Source organism: Erinaceus europaeus, chromosome 11 (assembly GCF_950295315.1).
Source record: "Erinaceus europaeus chromosome 11, mEriEur2.1, whole genome shotgun sequence".
In the NCBI taxonomy this organism is placed as follows: domain Eukaryota; kingdom Metazoa; phylum Chordata; class Mammalia; order Eulipotyphla; family Erinaceidae; genus Erinaceus; species Erinaceus europaeus.
This window is the reverse complement of record NC_080172.1, coordinates 59,992,966-60,007,687: the sequence shown is the minus strand read 5'-3', so window position 1 is coordinate 60,007,687 and position 14,722 is coordinate 59,992,966. Positions and strand designations below refer to the sequence as shown.

The following is a 14,722-nucleotide window of genomic DNA, read 5'->3' as shown; positions in this document are numbered from 1 at the left end:
CTTGACATTCACCTGTACCAGTACCTCACAAAGACTACAAGGGCAGGTTGTTCTAGAGCCATTAATGCTCCAGTATGCCTGTGGTGTAGGTTGATGCTTGGAGATTTATGCCTTGAATCTAAGTTGCCGTTTGTACACTAGTTAGGATTTTATCCAATATTAAGAGTATCTTTACTTCGATTTTCTGAAGTCATAGAAACAAGAGAATTAGTAGATTTTCCTATTTCTTGCTCTCTAAGTAAATTGTTGCCTCAGTTAGTGCTAGGAAGAGGAGAAACACCTCATCTGTTGCATTGGTATGAGTTTGTAGACCTAAGTTCTGCTTCTCTGGAACAAGACAGCAATGGACTTCAGATCAGTTTTTAGTTGAGAGAGACTTGATTTTCATAGACATCCTGGCAACTCTATTGTCTCCTTCCTGTAATAATTCAATGCCTCATTCGCCACTTATAGAGAAAAACATCTTATTGTCACTGTAAACACTCTTAGATCTTATCACACCTCTGCAAGCCAGCCTAATTATTGTGCTTCCCCTCTCCCACTTACATGCACCTTTCAAGGAAGGTTGGGGCTCTGCATATAGCCCTTCTTCCAAAAACCGAAAATGAAAGTAGATCTGCAATCATCCTTTCAGATCAGTCATCACTCTCCCTTTCACTTCCAGTCGGTTTTAATAGAGCAGCTCTTACCCTTTTCCAGTTGTGCCCCTTGGTGGAGAGTGAACAAGCAACATAGACTAGCAGGGAATCACAAAGTTATTTCAGGAATATGATAGCTCTTATTATATTTGGAAAAGTGGGTGTCTCATCTATTTTTGAAGATTTCCAGGGAAAAGAGTTCCAAATGTCCCTTAGAAATTTTTTTCTATTTTTAATAACCATTAGGACATTAAAATGATCCTTTCCCACCATGATCTGAGCACATTTCCTTTCATTTTATTCATCACTAGAGATAGAGAACAGATGGTCACTCCCTTATCCTTTGAATAATCCTTTCTAGACTTGCAGACAGTCACCTAGCTACTCCAGAGTCTTCTCTTAACTGAGCTAAAGTATATTTGTTTAAATTTTATTTGAGTATTTCATGTGGAAATATGTAAAGTATTTTAATAGTCTTCTTTTAAAAATATCTCATTTTCTCCAAATTCTGAAAGTTAAGCTACATGTTATGAAAATTCTATTACTAAGAAAGAGACCTAATACTTAAAATATTCTATACTAACTTGGGGGTGGGGGTGGGGGGTGAGGGCCAGGTCCTGGTGCATGATGATGGAGGAGGACCTAGGCTGAGAGTGAGAATGTTTTGCAGAAAACTGAGAATTTTTCTTTAATATTTTTATTATCTATTTATTCCCTTTTGTTGCTCTTGTTGTTTTATTATTGTATGGTTACTATTGTTGTTATTGATGTCGTCGTTGTTGGATAAGACAGAGAGAAATGGAGAGAGGAGGGAAAGACAAAGAGGGGGAGAGAAAGATAGACACACCTGCAGACCTGCTTGACCTTGTGAAGCGACTCTCCTGCAGGTGGGGAGCCAGGAGCTCAAACTGAACCAGGATTCTTATATGGGTCCTTGCACTTCATGCCATGTGCATTTAACTTGCAGTGCTACCGCCTGACTTCCAAAACTGAGAAATTTTACACATGTACCAACAACTATATCTAACATAAACCATTAATCCCTCTAATAAAAGGGGAGAAAAAAAAACTCAGAAAGACAAGTAACTTAACTGCATCCCAGAAGAAATGGCAACACATTTTAAGAAATAAAATAGAATTCAGCACTGAACATGCCTATGGTATGTAACATCAAGACAGTAAATTAAAAGTAATTCCAGTCACCAGGAGAAACAGAAATATAAAACCCTAGATGATGCAAATGGCACAGCGAGGAACCAAGAATGTTAAAACAACCATTATGAATATACTCCATGTTTCTAAGAAAGCTGAGAAAAGAATGATGATAATGACCAGAAAAACTGAAGATAGAAAAAAAAGACAAGTATGTAACAGAGAGTTGAAAAGTGCATTGCATGAAAAAAAAAATACAGTGGAAGAGGTTAACAGTAGATAAATATACATCAGTGATAAAAAAAGAAATGATGAGAAGAGCTATTATCTTGTCATGAGGTTGAAATGAAAAATGGTTGAATGAAATTAAGAAAGTGATTAAAAAGTTAATGAAATACCAGCACATTTTAGGAATTATATCAAGCATCCCAAATATGTGTAATTGGGGTCTAGGAAGGAGGAAATGAGAAAAAATATCTTCAGAAGTGGTTGTTAGGTACTGTCCAAATTTGATGAAAAAAGAAAAACTATATATAATTTTTGAAGCACTTTAAAGAGACTATTTATATATATATAATTTTTAAATGGGATTTTTAAATGCACATGCTCGTAAATACAACTTAAATAAGATTTATTAACTAATACAAAATACCAAAGCATTCCCCTAAGTATAGATAACCTGAATAACTCTGTATTTATTATAAAAATTGCTTTTGTAAATTAAAAAATAAAATCTCCACAAACAAAAGTCCAATTCTAGATGACTTTACTGGGAAATCCTATGAAACACATAAGGAAGCAATAATGTCAATTTTGTATATTCTTCCAGAAAATAAGGAAGGTATATTTTTGTAACTTAGCTAACACCCTCACCCCCACCCCACCCTGACCTCTTTCTGCCTTCCTTCCCCACAGTCCTTTACTTTGAGGCAATACACCAAACTCAGTCCAAGTTCTGCTTTATGTTTTCTCTTTCTGTCCTTGTTTCTAAAGTTCCACCTGTGAGTGAAATCGTCTGTATTCCTCCTTCTCTTTTTAGCTTATATGACTTAACATGGATTCTGTGTTATGATGATAAGCCTTCTATAACGTGTCATTTGAATTTGGTGCTAGGATGGCAATCCCTTAACCTGTTGTCAGGGATATTGTTGTGTGTCTCCATGCAATTACAAAAGATGCCATCCTGGGTTGGGGTAGATAGCATAATGGTTATGCAAAGAGACTCTCATGCTTGAGGCTCCGAAGTCTTAGGTTCAATCCCCTGCATGACCAGAAACCAGCAGTGCTCTGTTAAAAAATAATAATAATAAAAGACAGTTTGAGTTAAAAACAGTCCCAAAGATCATTTGTTGTCAAGCAAATGTGTACATTTTTGTTTGTTCAGTGCTATCCAATTTGTTTTCCCAACTCACTCAATTTTTAGAAAGTCACCAATAAATTTAAGTTGCCCTATCACTTATTCTCTTGACTATGCTAGGTCTCAAAAGCCCAGCCATTTATCTTAGGATAAATACTGAAAGGCAATTTTTTTTTCCAGAAACACCTAATGACTTAAAATAATATGTTTAGTACTTTTCAGAACTAACATTCTGGGTCAGGGTAGTGATGCACCTAGTTGAATGCACACATTAAAATGCACAAGGACCAGGGTTCTAGCCCCAGCACTCACCTACCAGGGGAAGCTTCACTAGTAGTGAAGCATTGTTGCAGGTGTCTCTTTCTCTCTCCCTTCCCTATCTATTGTTCTTTGTCTCTATCCGAAATAAGTGTATAAAAGAACTAACATTCTTCAGATTACCTGGCTGGAGAGGAGAAAGCCTCACATGGGTATGACAGTGCTTGGGTTACTGTTTTCAAGAAGTCATCTTTAATGTGGATGAAGATTTATTCATAATTGAGCAGAGGTGAAACTTCTGTTTTAGAATGGGGCATATTATCTCCCTTCCTCTTTATATTGGGAGAAAAGTTAATAAATATTCCATTTTTATATTAATATTATTATAGTCCTTTGGTTATCTACTCAATGAATATTTAGTGAGCATAGTAGAATGGTCAGTGCTAGTGAGGGACATAAATGCAAACAAGATACCAGACTAGAATTTGCCTGAGGTATCTTGAAATACATTTTGGTCAGACAAGATGGAAATTCAGACAGTACAAGAGAATATCTAAAGCATGTCCACTGAGCAAATTGAGAATAGGGGCAGTGGAGGTCAAAGGAAAGAGAGAGCATTGCATGTGAGCAATTGAAGGAAAGAGTGCCTTGCAAGAAGTCCTTGGGAAGAGACAAACATATTCTATTTGGCAGAAATGTCAAGGAGACTGAGAGGCAATTACTTTGATGATTAGGACATTGCCATTGACCTTACTAAAGAGCAAGAGCTTCAGGAGAAAATGGCATCAGAAACTAGATAGTAGTGAGCTCCAGCACAAATGCATTTTGAAGAAAGGAAGGGTGAGTCACCGTGATTTGCAGATGTCTGATACTGAAGGAAAAAAATACAACAAAGTTAATGCAAACATTTCCCCCTGCAGGGAATATTATTATTTTGAAGGTAAAGGCTAATGAGTTATTCAAGGAGACAGGTTGTTTTTATCAATACAAAAAGAGAAAGAGAGCTATCAAGAGCAGAGCACTGCTGCACTTTATGTGGTGCTATGGGTTGGACTGCGATTTCATTCATGTAAAGCATATGCTATACCCCTACACCATTTCCTCTGCCCCAGCAGTTTAATATGCCTCAAAGGAAATAATCAAATTGTCTAAGATTCCACAGAGGACAATGTTAAACAAGAAAAGAAACAATAACTGGTAGTTTTCTGATGGGAAAATCAACTGGCATGAAATATATCTTTGTATTTTATATGAAAATATTGCATTAAGAAACTCAAATATCATTTTTTTTAGAATTATTTTCATTAACGATTCAAAATTCATTTACAAAATTGCATGTTAATAGGGGTATAATTCCATACTGGTCCCACCACCAGAGTTCTGAACCCCAAGTCCCACCATTGCAAACTACTGTGGTTCTCCCAACATTGCAGACATGGGTTAACTGTCATCTCTACAACTATCTGTCTACATTTGTACATAATTACCCCCTTTTTCTTCCAGGTTCAATCCTCTTTTTCTCTCCAAGCCACACCTATTACTTCATCCAAAAATCTCTCCTCTTTTTGTCCTCTCTCTCTTGGAACTGATGGAACTGGAGTTCAGAGCCCTTTTATCTTCTTCCTATCACTTCTCTCTCAAGTATCATTTTGATTAGTAATTCAAGTAGGGAGTTAGGGAGGAAGATAATCATTCTACTTTTCAAACCTGGCTCCTGAAAGAATATGAATGTTTTGTGTCTTCTGGCAGTAACTGAATGGGATTACACCCTAACTTCTTAGTGGAACACTAAGAAATGCAAACTGAAGGTAGCTTTTCTGGACTTTGCCTCTGCTTCTTATGTCCATTAGCTTTACTCACCTCATTAGCCTGAGGTTCTTATGCTGACTGCCGTCTTCACCATTAACTGTTGAATAAGGCTGGATAGTAAGGAGAAGCAAAGGCTACAGAGACAGCATAATGGTTATGCAAAAAAGACTTCCATGCCTGAGGCTCGAGAGTTCTAGGTTCAAACCCCACCACCATAAGCCAGAGGTCAACGGTGCTCTGGTAAAAAAAAAAAAAAAAAAAAAAATTCATGCCTGAGACTCTAGGTACTAAGTTCTAGGTCACAGCACCACCATAAAGCCAGAGCTGAGCAGTGCTCTGGTCTCATTCTCTCTGTATCTTTCTCTCTGCATTTCTCTTTCATTAAAAATAAGTATGGGGCTGAGTGGTGGCAGTATCAGTATCGGTAAAGTACCCAAGTTACCATGATTGAGGATCCAGGTTTGGGTCCCCTGGTCCTCATGGCAGGCGGGATGTTTCACAAGCTATGAAGCAAGCTGCAAGTGTCTCCCTTTGTCTCTCCCTCTCTTTTTCCTTTTTGTTTTACCCTCTCTCTTTGTCTCTATTATTAACAAATAAATAAAATTTTATTTTTTAAAAAAGGGAAGCAAACAATACTCTCTGTAGTTAGAACTTAAGAAAGCACACTTGGCTACAGTACAGAGGTTTTCATATGACACTGCCATCCAAGATCGAGTACAGGTTCAGTCATATAAAGTGACACCCACCAGGTTAGATTCCCATGAGGTTAGACAGATCATTCAGAAGCATTAGTGAAGAAGAAGGAAAAGTAACATTTAGTACTTACATTGAAAGAAAAAAAAAACTAGAAATAAAAAAAATGTATTGTTGGGGCCAGGTGGTGGCACACCTGATTAAGTGCACACATTATAGTCCTCAAGTACCTAGGTTCAAACCCCTGGTCCCACCTACAGGGGGAAAGCTTCACAAATGGTGAAGTAGGGCTGCAGGTGCCTATCTCTCTGTCTCTTTCCCTATCTCCCTCTCCCTTCTCAGTTTATCTGTCTCTATCAAATCAATTAATGAATGAAAAATTTTTTAAAGTATTGTTCTGTTGTATGATCCTGATTCAGTCAATTAAACTCTAACAAACTATAAAAAGAAACACTTGTGTGTAGTCACTAAACCCTCTAAACCTGTATTCAAATACACTCACTCTGCTTCTTTGACATCAGTATTAATGGCTTTTTGCTCAGATTAAATGTGTTATCTGAAGGCATTTCTCCCCATGAAGACCCTCAAAGATGTTGCTCTTGCCTTCCTTAGGCTCGGGTGTGTTTGCAGTGGTGAACAGCCGTTCCTTGTCTCTGCTGGGGAAGCTGACTATCAGTGCTGCCTTCAACGTCGTGTACATCTACACGTCTGAGCTTTACCCAACCGTCATCAGGTACACTGCACACACAGCCTCCTTGTCTCCATCCCCAGCATAGCTGGCAGCAGCACAGATGCAGTTCTTACTTCACCCAAAGTGTAGGTGGTAGAGGCCTGCCACAAGTCAGCCAGCCCTTATTAACCCTGAAACTAGTTGGGTAGGTTGCTCTTTGCCTACCTGGCTAAAGAAAAGGTAGCTTTAGCTTCGATCTGTTTTTCTGTTGGTAATTGTGACAGAAGTATTCTATGCTAAACACATCCCACTCCCTACTTGAATGTCCTCTTCATTTTTCTAACAGTGGACTGCACTGAGTTAATCACCCCTCTTTCTCCTGCATTTACAGACAAGGGGACATGATACCTATTTTCCTTTTTATTTATTTATTTTCCCTTTTGTTGCCCTTGTTGTTTAACATTGTTGTGGTTATTGATTTCATTGTTGTTGGATAGGACAGAGATAAATGGAGAGAGGAGGGGAAAACAGAGAGGGGGAGAGAAAGACAGACACCTGCAGACCCGCTTCACCGCCTGTGAAGCGACTCCCCTGCATGTTGGGAGCCGGGGGCTCGAACCGGGATCCTTACTCCCGTCTTTGTGCTTTGCGCCACATGCATTTAACCCACTGCGCCTCCGCCTGACTCCTGACACCTATTTTCATAGACCCTATATTATAACACAAAATATACACTTTTTTACTTGCATGATGCTACTATTCTTGGTTCTCTCTCTTTCTTTCCTTCCTTCCTTCCCTCTTTTTTGATACAGTATGACAGAAAGAGGGAGGAGAAAAAAAGAGAGAAGAGAAACACCTATAGCACTGCTCTACAGCTTGTGAAGTTAACTCTCTACAGATAGAGACCAGGGACTTGAACCCAGGTCTTTGAGCATAATGACCTATACACTCTACCAGGTGAGTCATCACACAACCCCAAAATATACAGTTTTAAAATACAACTTCATATCATAATTAGTGAATACTACATTTATATATTAGTTGTTAAAGATGAGTTTTGATGACTAGGGCATACTTAAACATATTCCACCCCGTTTCCTCCTCAGAAATAAGTCCAAAAAAAAGTAAATGCAAATTTGTAGAACTGGGTTTAGCATAGTCTTTGCAGAACTGTCTCCCTGGGCTGGACTTTTACTCTCAATCAGCACTGTCCCTGACTTTTGTAAGATCATTCCAAGTGGATCTTTCTCTCTCCCTAATCCAGGCAAACCTAAAAATTCTTTTTTAAAATATTTATTTATTCCCTTTTGTTGTCCTTGTTATTTTATTGTTGTAGTTATTATTGTTGTTATTGATGTTGTCATTGTTGGATAAGACAGAGAGAAATGGAGGGAGGATAAGACAGAGGGGGAGAGAAAGAAACCTGCAGACCTGCTTCTCTGCTTGTGAAGCGACTCCCCTTCTGGTGGGGAACTGGGCGCTTGAACCAGGATCTCTCACTATTTATGTGTACTTCTATAAGAAAAAAAAAAAAAAAACTGGCCAGGAGGGGTGGGCTTGTTGTGCATTCACTGAGCCCCAGCAATAACCCTGATTAGAAAATATATACTTGGGACTGGGTGGTGGCACATCCTGTTTAGTGTACATATTACAGTGCTCAAGGACCTGAGTTCAAGTCCCTGGTCCCCACTTTCAGGGAAAACTTCATAAGCTGTGAAGCAGTGGTGTAGGTATCTCTCTTTCTCTCTCCCTCTCCTACTTCCCTTTTGGCTTCACTCTGTATATAATAAATAAAATTAAGTATTTTTAAAAGAATATATTCCATCAATTCCTATTTTTATACCTGACTTTTTAAGAGTTAGTTAATTGAATTTAATAAATGGGAAGATTGTTGAGATCATAAAGCCCTGGCTCTATGTGACTGGATTAACTGACTGGACACCTAAGACATAAAAAGATTATAGGAGGGGCCGGGCAGTAGCGCAGCAGGTTAAGCTCACATGGCGTGAATTGCAAGGACTGGCATAAAGATCCTGGTTCGAGCCCCCAGCTCCCCACCTGCAGGGGGTTTGCTTCACAAGTGGTGAAGCAGGTCTGCAGGTGTCTTTCTCTCCTCTGTCTTCCCCTCCTCTCTTGATTTCTGTCTGTCCTATCCAACAATAACAACAATAATGATAATCAACAAGGGCATCAAAAGAGGAAAATAAATTTTAAAAATTAAAAAAATAAAACTTAAAAAAACTATAGGGGCATTACAAGAAAGATTATACAAACATTTGACAAATACATGTTCATTTCTGTACCAGCCTCTTTAACAGCAGTGTCTAATATGGTCCAGTCTAGCGTCATGTGGCTATTTAAATCAATTAAAAGTAAATGAAGTTGAAGTCTGACTTTTCATGCCTGATAGTCACCTCTCAGGTGTTCAGCTGCTACATGTGGTTTCCCCATTGGACAATCGTAGGACATTTCCAGCATGACACACTGCTCATAGGAGCTTGTACTTTAGTATATATATATATTCTTTTATTTTTACTTTAGGATATATTATCCTCCACTGTCTTTAAATTGTTCCCCTGAAAATTATTGTCCTTTTTTTTTTTGACTGTTTCTCATGCCTTTCAGGAACGTTGGACTTGGAACTTGTTCGATGTTCTCCCGTGTCGGTGGAATTATTGCTCCCTTCATCCCCTCACTGGTTTGTTTGTACCTCTTAGTTTTGTCTTTCTTGACTCTCTACTTTGGAAATGCTTGTTCTTGTTCTTGTGCATAGAAAGGGGTAACAGACTGCTGCCATTTAATATTATTAGCCTGAAGGCTGTGCCCTTTAGATGGAGGACACTTTTAGACAGAATCTGTAAGGACACATGAACCAAAGCAAACATGCTTTTACCTTATGGCTTGGATGTGTTTTTGTTTTTTCTTCTTTGTATTCAGTGAAGCTCATGCCAGCTTGTCCTCTTTCATCCCCGTTCAGAAGCCAGTCAGTTAATGCATGTTTATTAAACTTCTGTGTGCAGGACTCTGTGCTAATATGAACATCAGATATCTTTACTATATGAAGCAGATATTGTTACCTGTGTTAATGGTGACAATGCTGCAGGAGAAGGTTGAAAACCCACTCTGAAGGCATGCCAGTTGGAGAGACAAAATTAGAAGAGAAGCATGCCTAGTAGTGTGTCTATTAATCGTTTTTGCCATTTTCTAAATGTCACTACTGGGCTTGTTCTATGACTTTCTCAGCTGACACTCATGGAAAAGTGACTGGAATTGCTGTGGGGATTGAGAAGTCATCACTGACAATTATCCCCTCCACAGGCAGTTTAACTCACCACTTCCTTTCTAGCTTGAATATCTCTGAAGTGCCACTATAGCCTTTTCTCCTACAAAATGTCTCCAACAGTGTTGTTTCTCTTCAAAGATATCTTGACTTTGGGTGCTTGTCCTAAAGTATAACAGTGTCCAGCACTGTGTCAGCTGATTCCTGCTAAGTGGAGAAGAGGCAAGATGTTCCCTCTTAATTCAGTCACACACCAACAATGCTTTTTTATTTTTATTTGTGAGCAAGGAGATGGTCAGAGACCAGTGATTCTTACCCTCCCTTCCTGCTCCTCTGTACCTTTTCCCACCTCCTTCCCTGTCATCTCTAGATATTTAAAAAAGAAAAGAGGAGGGGAGAGATGAGGAGGGAAAGGGAGAGGGGAGGGGAGGGAAAGGGAGAGGGGAGGGGAGGGAAAGGGAGAGGGGAGGGGAGGGAAAGGGAGAGGGGAGGGGAGGGAAAGGGAGAGGGGAGGGGAGGGAAAGGGAGAGGGGAGAGGAGGGAAAGGGAGAGGGGAGGGGAGGGGAAGGGAGAGGAGGGCAGAGGAAAGGAGAGGAGAGGAGAGGAGAGGAGAGGAGAGGAGAGGAGAGGAGAGGAGAGGAGAGGAGAGGAGAGGAGAGGAGAGGAGAGGAGAGGAGAGGAGAGGAGAGGACAAATATTATTCAAAGGACCACCCTAACTAGTAGTGGTTCTACCCACAGAACATGGAAGCCCAAACCAGGAAAGGGTGAAGTTTTTGTGACTCCTGTGCAAGAATGTTAATCAGTTTAGAGAGGCCCCAGGGCAATGTCCTACAAGGAACAACTGCTGAGCTGTTATCTTCAAATCCTTTTGTATTTGAAGAAACTATTTAAAATTTCCTGAGACTATCTCTGGAATCTCTGAAGCAAGTGTTTGTGTTACTGGCCTCATGCCATGTCCAATTATGGTAGTTTGAAACCATGTGTCCACATTGGGCTTCTTCAGGTTTTTCTTATGCTTTCAAGGTAGTTTTTTTTTTTTCCCCTCACCCTGGGCCTCCTAAGGTGTGGTGCTAAGTGAGTCATTGAGCATCCATGGAATTGTTTGGCCAATACCAGGTTGAAAAATTTAAGGTTCATCACCAAGTTATTCATTGGCCAATTATTTTGGAATGTCCGCCTGTTTGAAGTGCTATGGAGATCAATGTTAAAAGCTGTGTGTGCTGCCCCACCTTGGGATGTCTTGTATGTGCCTCTTCAGATCTCTGCAAAAAAGAAAAAAAAAAAAAAAAAAGCCATGTTTGTCCTGTCTTTCTGTGGGAAGGTGTGAACTGAACAGCAAACAGCTGTCCTTACTGCCACTTAGGTCAGCTGCCAAGAGACTAACTCTGAGTTTTTGTTTGTTTTCATTCCATTTCTTGCTCCCACAGAAATATGTGCAGTGGTCTCTACCCTTCATTGTTTTCGGAGCCACTGGCCTGACCTCAGGCCTCCTGAGTTTATTATTGCCAGAAACTCTTAACAGTCCATTGCTGGAGACCTTTGCTGACCTCCCGGTGTATTCCTACAGAAGACTGGGAGAGGAAGCATTATCTCTACATACCTTGGACACCCCACAGGTATGATTTTTGTTTTATTTTGTTAATCACTTAGATCTATCATTTTGGATTATGAGAGTTTATTTTGGGGAAAGGTGAGAAAAGAATGTTCTAGTTAGAGTAAACAGAACATAAAACTGCTAGAAAACCAAAGTGGAGACTACAAGCAGCTGGTTTTCAGAGAAATAAAAATAATCAAAGATTTCTTAACTTTCCTAGCACACCTTGGGGGCAGCTTCCTAAAGGAGGGGCGGTGATGTCATTTGTCAGCTAAATGCTAGGTAGTGATTCCCAATGCAGAAATGCTATGACTTCCTTTTACTGCCCTTTTCTCCTTTTCTGCTCCAGTGTGCAGACAAGGAGAGCACCAGAGGGAGTGAGAGTGAGGAAGAGGAAGAGTTCTACGATGCAGATGAAGAGACGCAGATGATCAAGTGAGGAGCCCAGATTTTCCTGTCAGAAGCAGAGGATCGTCTTTCTTGCCTCTGTCTGAGGAAGGTTCTCCCAGGGAATAAGAGCTACAGAAAGACAGGTTGAGAGCCTCCATAGAAGGAACTCAGCAATAGTTGCTCATGTATCTGAAATTCAGGTTTACCTCAGAGTCATTATCTCCAGCCAGAGCTCGTATCTATACACCAAGTGGCAAAGCGATTGGTTTATGTCTATAGGTTTGATCAAGTTGCTCTCCCTTCATCATATCCTAATGGCATGTGTGTTAAGTTTCTTCTTCTCATTCTAATGAGATTAGATAAACTGCCCTTAAGAGTGTATCCTTATATCTGCCATCTGGATCAGCTACACTGCATCAGAAATCTGTAGAGGTAGATTGGTGTGGACATTTCAGTTTCATGCCAAAGAAAAATCACAGAGATTTCCTTTTGTGTGGCGCAGACCCTTTGGGGGTTTTTTGTTTGTTTTCTTTTCTTTTCTTTTTTTATATGATAAGACAGATAGAAATTGAGAGGGGAGGAGAAGATAGAGAGAGGGAGTGAAAGAAAGATACCTGCAGACCTCCTTCACTGCTGGTGAAGCCTCCCTCTTCTAGATAGGGAGTGGAGGCTTGAACCTATGTGCTTTTGCATGGTAAGATGTGTGCTCAACTGGATGTGCCACTGCCTTAACCCCTCCCCCCAAGACTCTTTAGTTTTACCCTAAATGATGAAATTTTAGTCCTCAGCTAATAATTGGCTTGAGCTCTTAGTGTCTTTGGTTCCAAATATGATTCAGAAGGAAAAAAAAAAAATCCAGTGGCACCAAAGTAATGCTCTTGAACAGAGATATGACTATGATTCCCTGTCAGCTGCTTTCTGCACTTGAATGGTGTCATTGCTTCTGTTCCTTCTTAACCTTCACCCCCCAGAATAATATCCATCTTGGTTTTAATACCAGCAATAGCTGCATGATCAAGTTTTATAACGATGGAATAGAGTAAAGGAAGTGATTTGTTTAGCTTTTAAATATTAAAATAAAGTGGGGAGAGAGTGGGGAAATACTATTTTTAATAAGAAAGAAAATTACTTTTCACAATTCTTATTTATTTTGTTTTCAGTGTTGTGCAATAAAGGGCCTGGGCAACATTTATGAACTTAAATTCTTCTAGGCCTAGAACCCTGCTTCTTTCTTTTTTCTTTTCTTTTCTTTTCCTTTTTTTTTTTTTTTTTTTTTTTTTTTGCTTCCAGGATTATCACTGGGGCTTGGTGCCAGCACTATGAATCCACTGCTCCTGGAGGCTATTTTTCCCATTTTTGGTGCCCTTGTATTATTAATATTGTTGTAGCTGTTGTTGTTGTTAGATAGGACAGAGAGAAATCGAGATGGGAGGGGAAGACAGAGGGGGGAGAGAAATATAGACACCTGTAGACCTGCTTCACCGCTTGTGAAGTGACCCCCCTGCAGGTGGGGAGCTGGGGGCTCGAACTGGGATCCTTATGCCAGTCCTTGCGCTTTGCGCCATGTGCGTTTAACCCGCTGCGCTACTGCCCACTTGTTTCTTCAAAATGGAAGACTGAGTAATTTCATAGCAAATGCTAGATTGTTACAAATTCTAAATTCTACCAATTTTTTATTATTTATTTATTTATTTATTTTTGCCACCAGTGTTATGGCTGGGCTCAGTGTCTACACAAGGAATCCACCACTCTTGGCAGCTACTTTTTCTTTCCTTCTTCCTTCCTTCCTTTCTTTCTTTCTTTCTTTCTCTCTCTCTCTTGCCCTTTCTTCCTAGCTTTCTTTCTGTTAATTATAATAGAGATAGAGAGAAATAAGATGAGAGAGAAAGAATAATACCTGCTGCCTGTTCCACCACCCATGAAGCTTTCCCCTTGCAGGTGGGGACTGGGTGCTCAAATCTGGGCCCTTAAACATGGTAACTTGAGTTCTTTATCTGTTGCACTACATAAAATCAAAGTTAGTTTCATAAACTTTTGCCCAGAGAATATTTCCCCAGAAACTTTAATGTTACCTCAAATTGGAGTATTCACTTGAACTCAAAAAGCTTGGACATTATTGCTTTAAGTCACTTTCCCAGCTTGAAAAATATCTGTCTTGTACACTTGTACTAATTTTGTGGAGAAATAGAACTTGCATTAGAAGTAAAGAGAAGCAGTCACTGTCGTTGCTAATTGTTGTTTTTGGAAACCTTGAAGACATCAGCCTGGCTGGGAAGAATACTCTCCCATCCTCTCCCACATTGACCTCTTGGTTTATACACCATAGCAGTTTATACCTTTGTATGTGTTGAAGTATTATGTATGTCCCCAGAGGATTAGATATAGGACTCTTTATAAATAGGGGTCATTTTAACTATTGCTTGTTTTCTCTTCTATGTTTAGAATTTAGACCTAGACACTGTAAGGACCTAGTAAGTACTGTGGTACTAAAAAAAAGTATTGTAGTATTGTCATCAGAAAACTTAGGGAACTGTTCCATAGCACTCAGGCAGATGTGACCCAAACATGGAAGTTGTTGAATGTTGCTGACTTTCTCTGGAAAATGAAACCTTTCCCACCAAAAGGAGGGGAAGAAAGGAAGAACTTACAAAGACACTTGCAAGAAACTTTCCGCAGACCAGATAAGCTACCTGGTAGAGAATATGCCTTGCTATATGTGAGGCCCTGCATTTGAGCCCAAGTGCCTCATGGCAACACCATGGACAGCACTTGGGGGAGCTCCATGGGTGGTAAAGCTGTGCTGTGGTGTCTCTTTAATTTGTCTCTTTCATTACTATCTCTAAATAAAAATATGAAAAGAATGAGCCTGGGAGGCCACT

The 14,722-nt window shown here is 39.7% G+C and overlaps 1 protein-coding gene across 1 annotated transcript in view; it reads left to right on the top strand.

Annotated features, from left to right (window-relative positions):
• Positions 1 to 14,485, top strand: part of SLC22A15 (solute carrier family 22 member 15) — an 81,527-nt gene extending 67,042 nt beyond the window's left edge. The window contains exons 10-13 of the mRNA XM_060202365.1: positions 6,520 to 6,640; positions 9,203 to 9,275; positions 11,287 to 11,475; positions 11,803 to 14,485. Coding sequence (XP_060058348.1) covers positions 6,520 to 6,640; positions 9,203 to 9,275; positions 11,287 to 11,475; positions 11,803 to 11,892 — 473 coding nt within the window. The 3' untranslated portion in view covers positions 11,893 to 14,485. The remainder of the gene's footprint in view (positions 1 to 6,519; positions 6,641 to 9,202; positions 9,276 to 11,286; positions 11,476 to 11,802) is intronic.
• Positions 14,486 to 14,722: the final 237 nt, after the last annotated feature.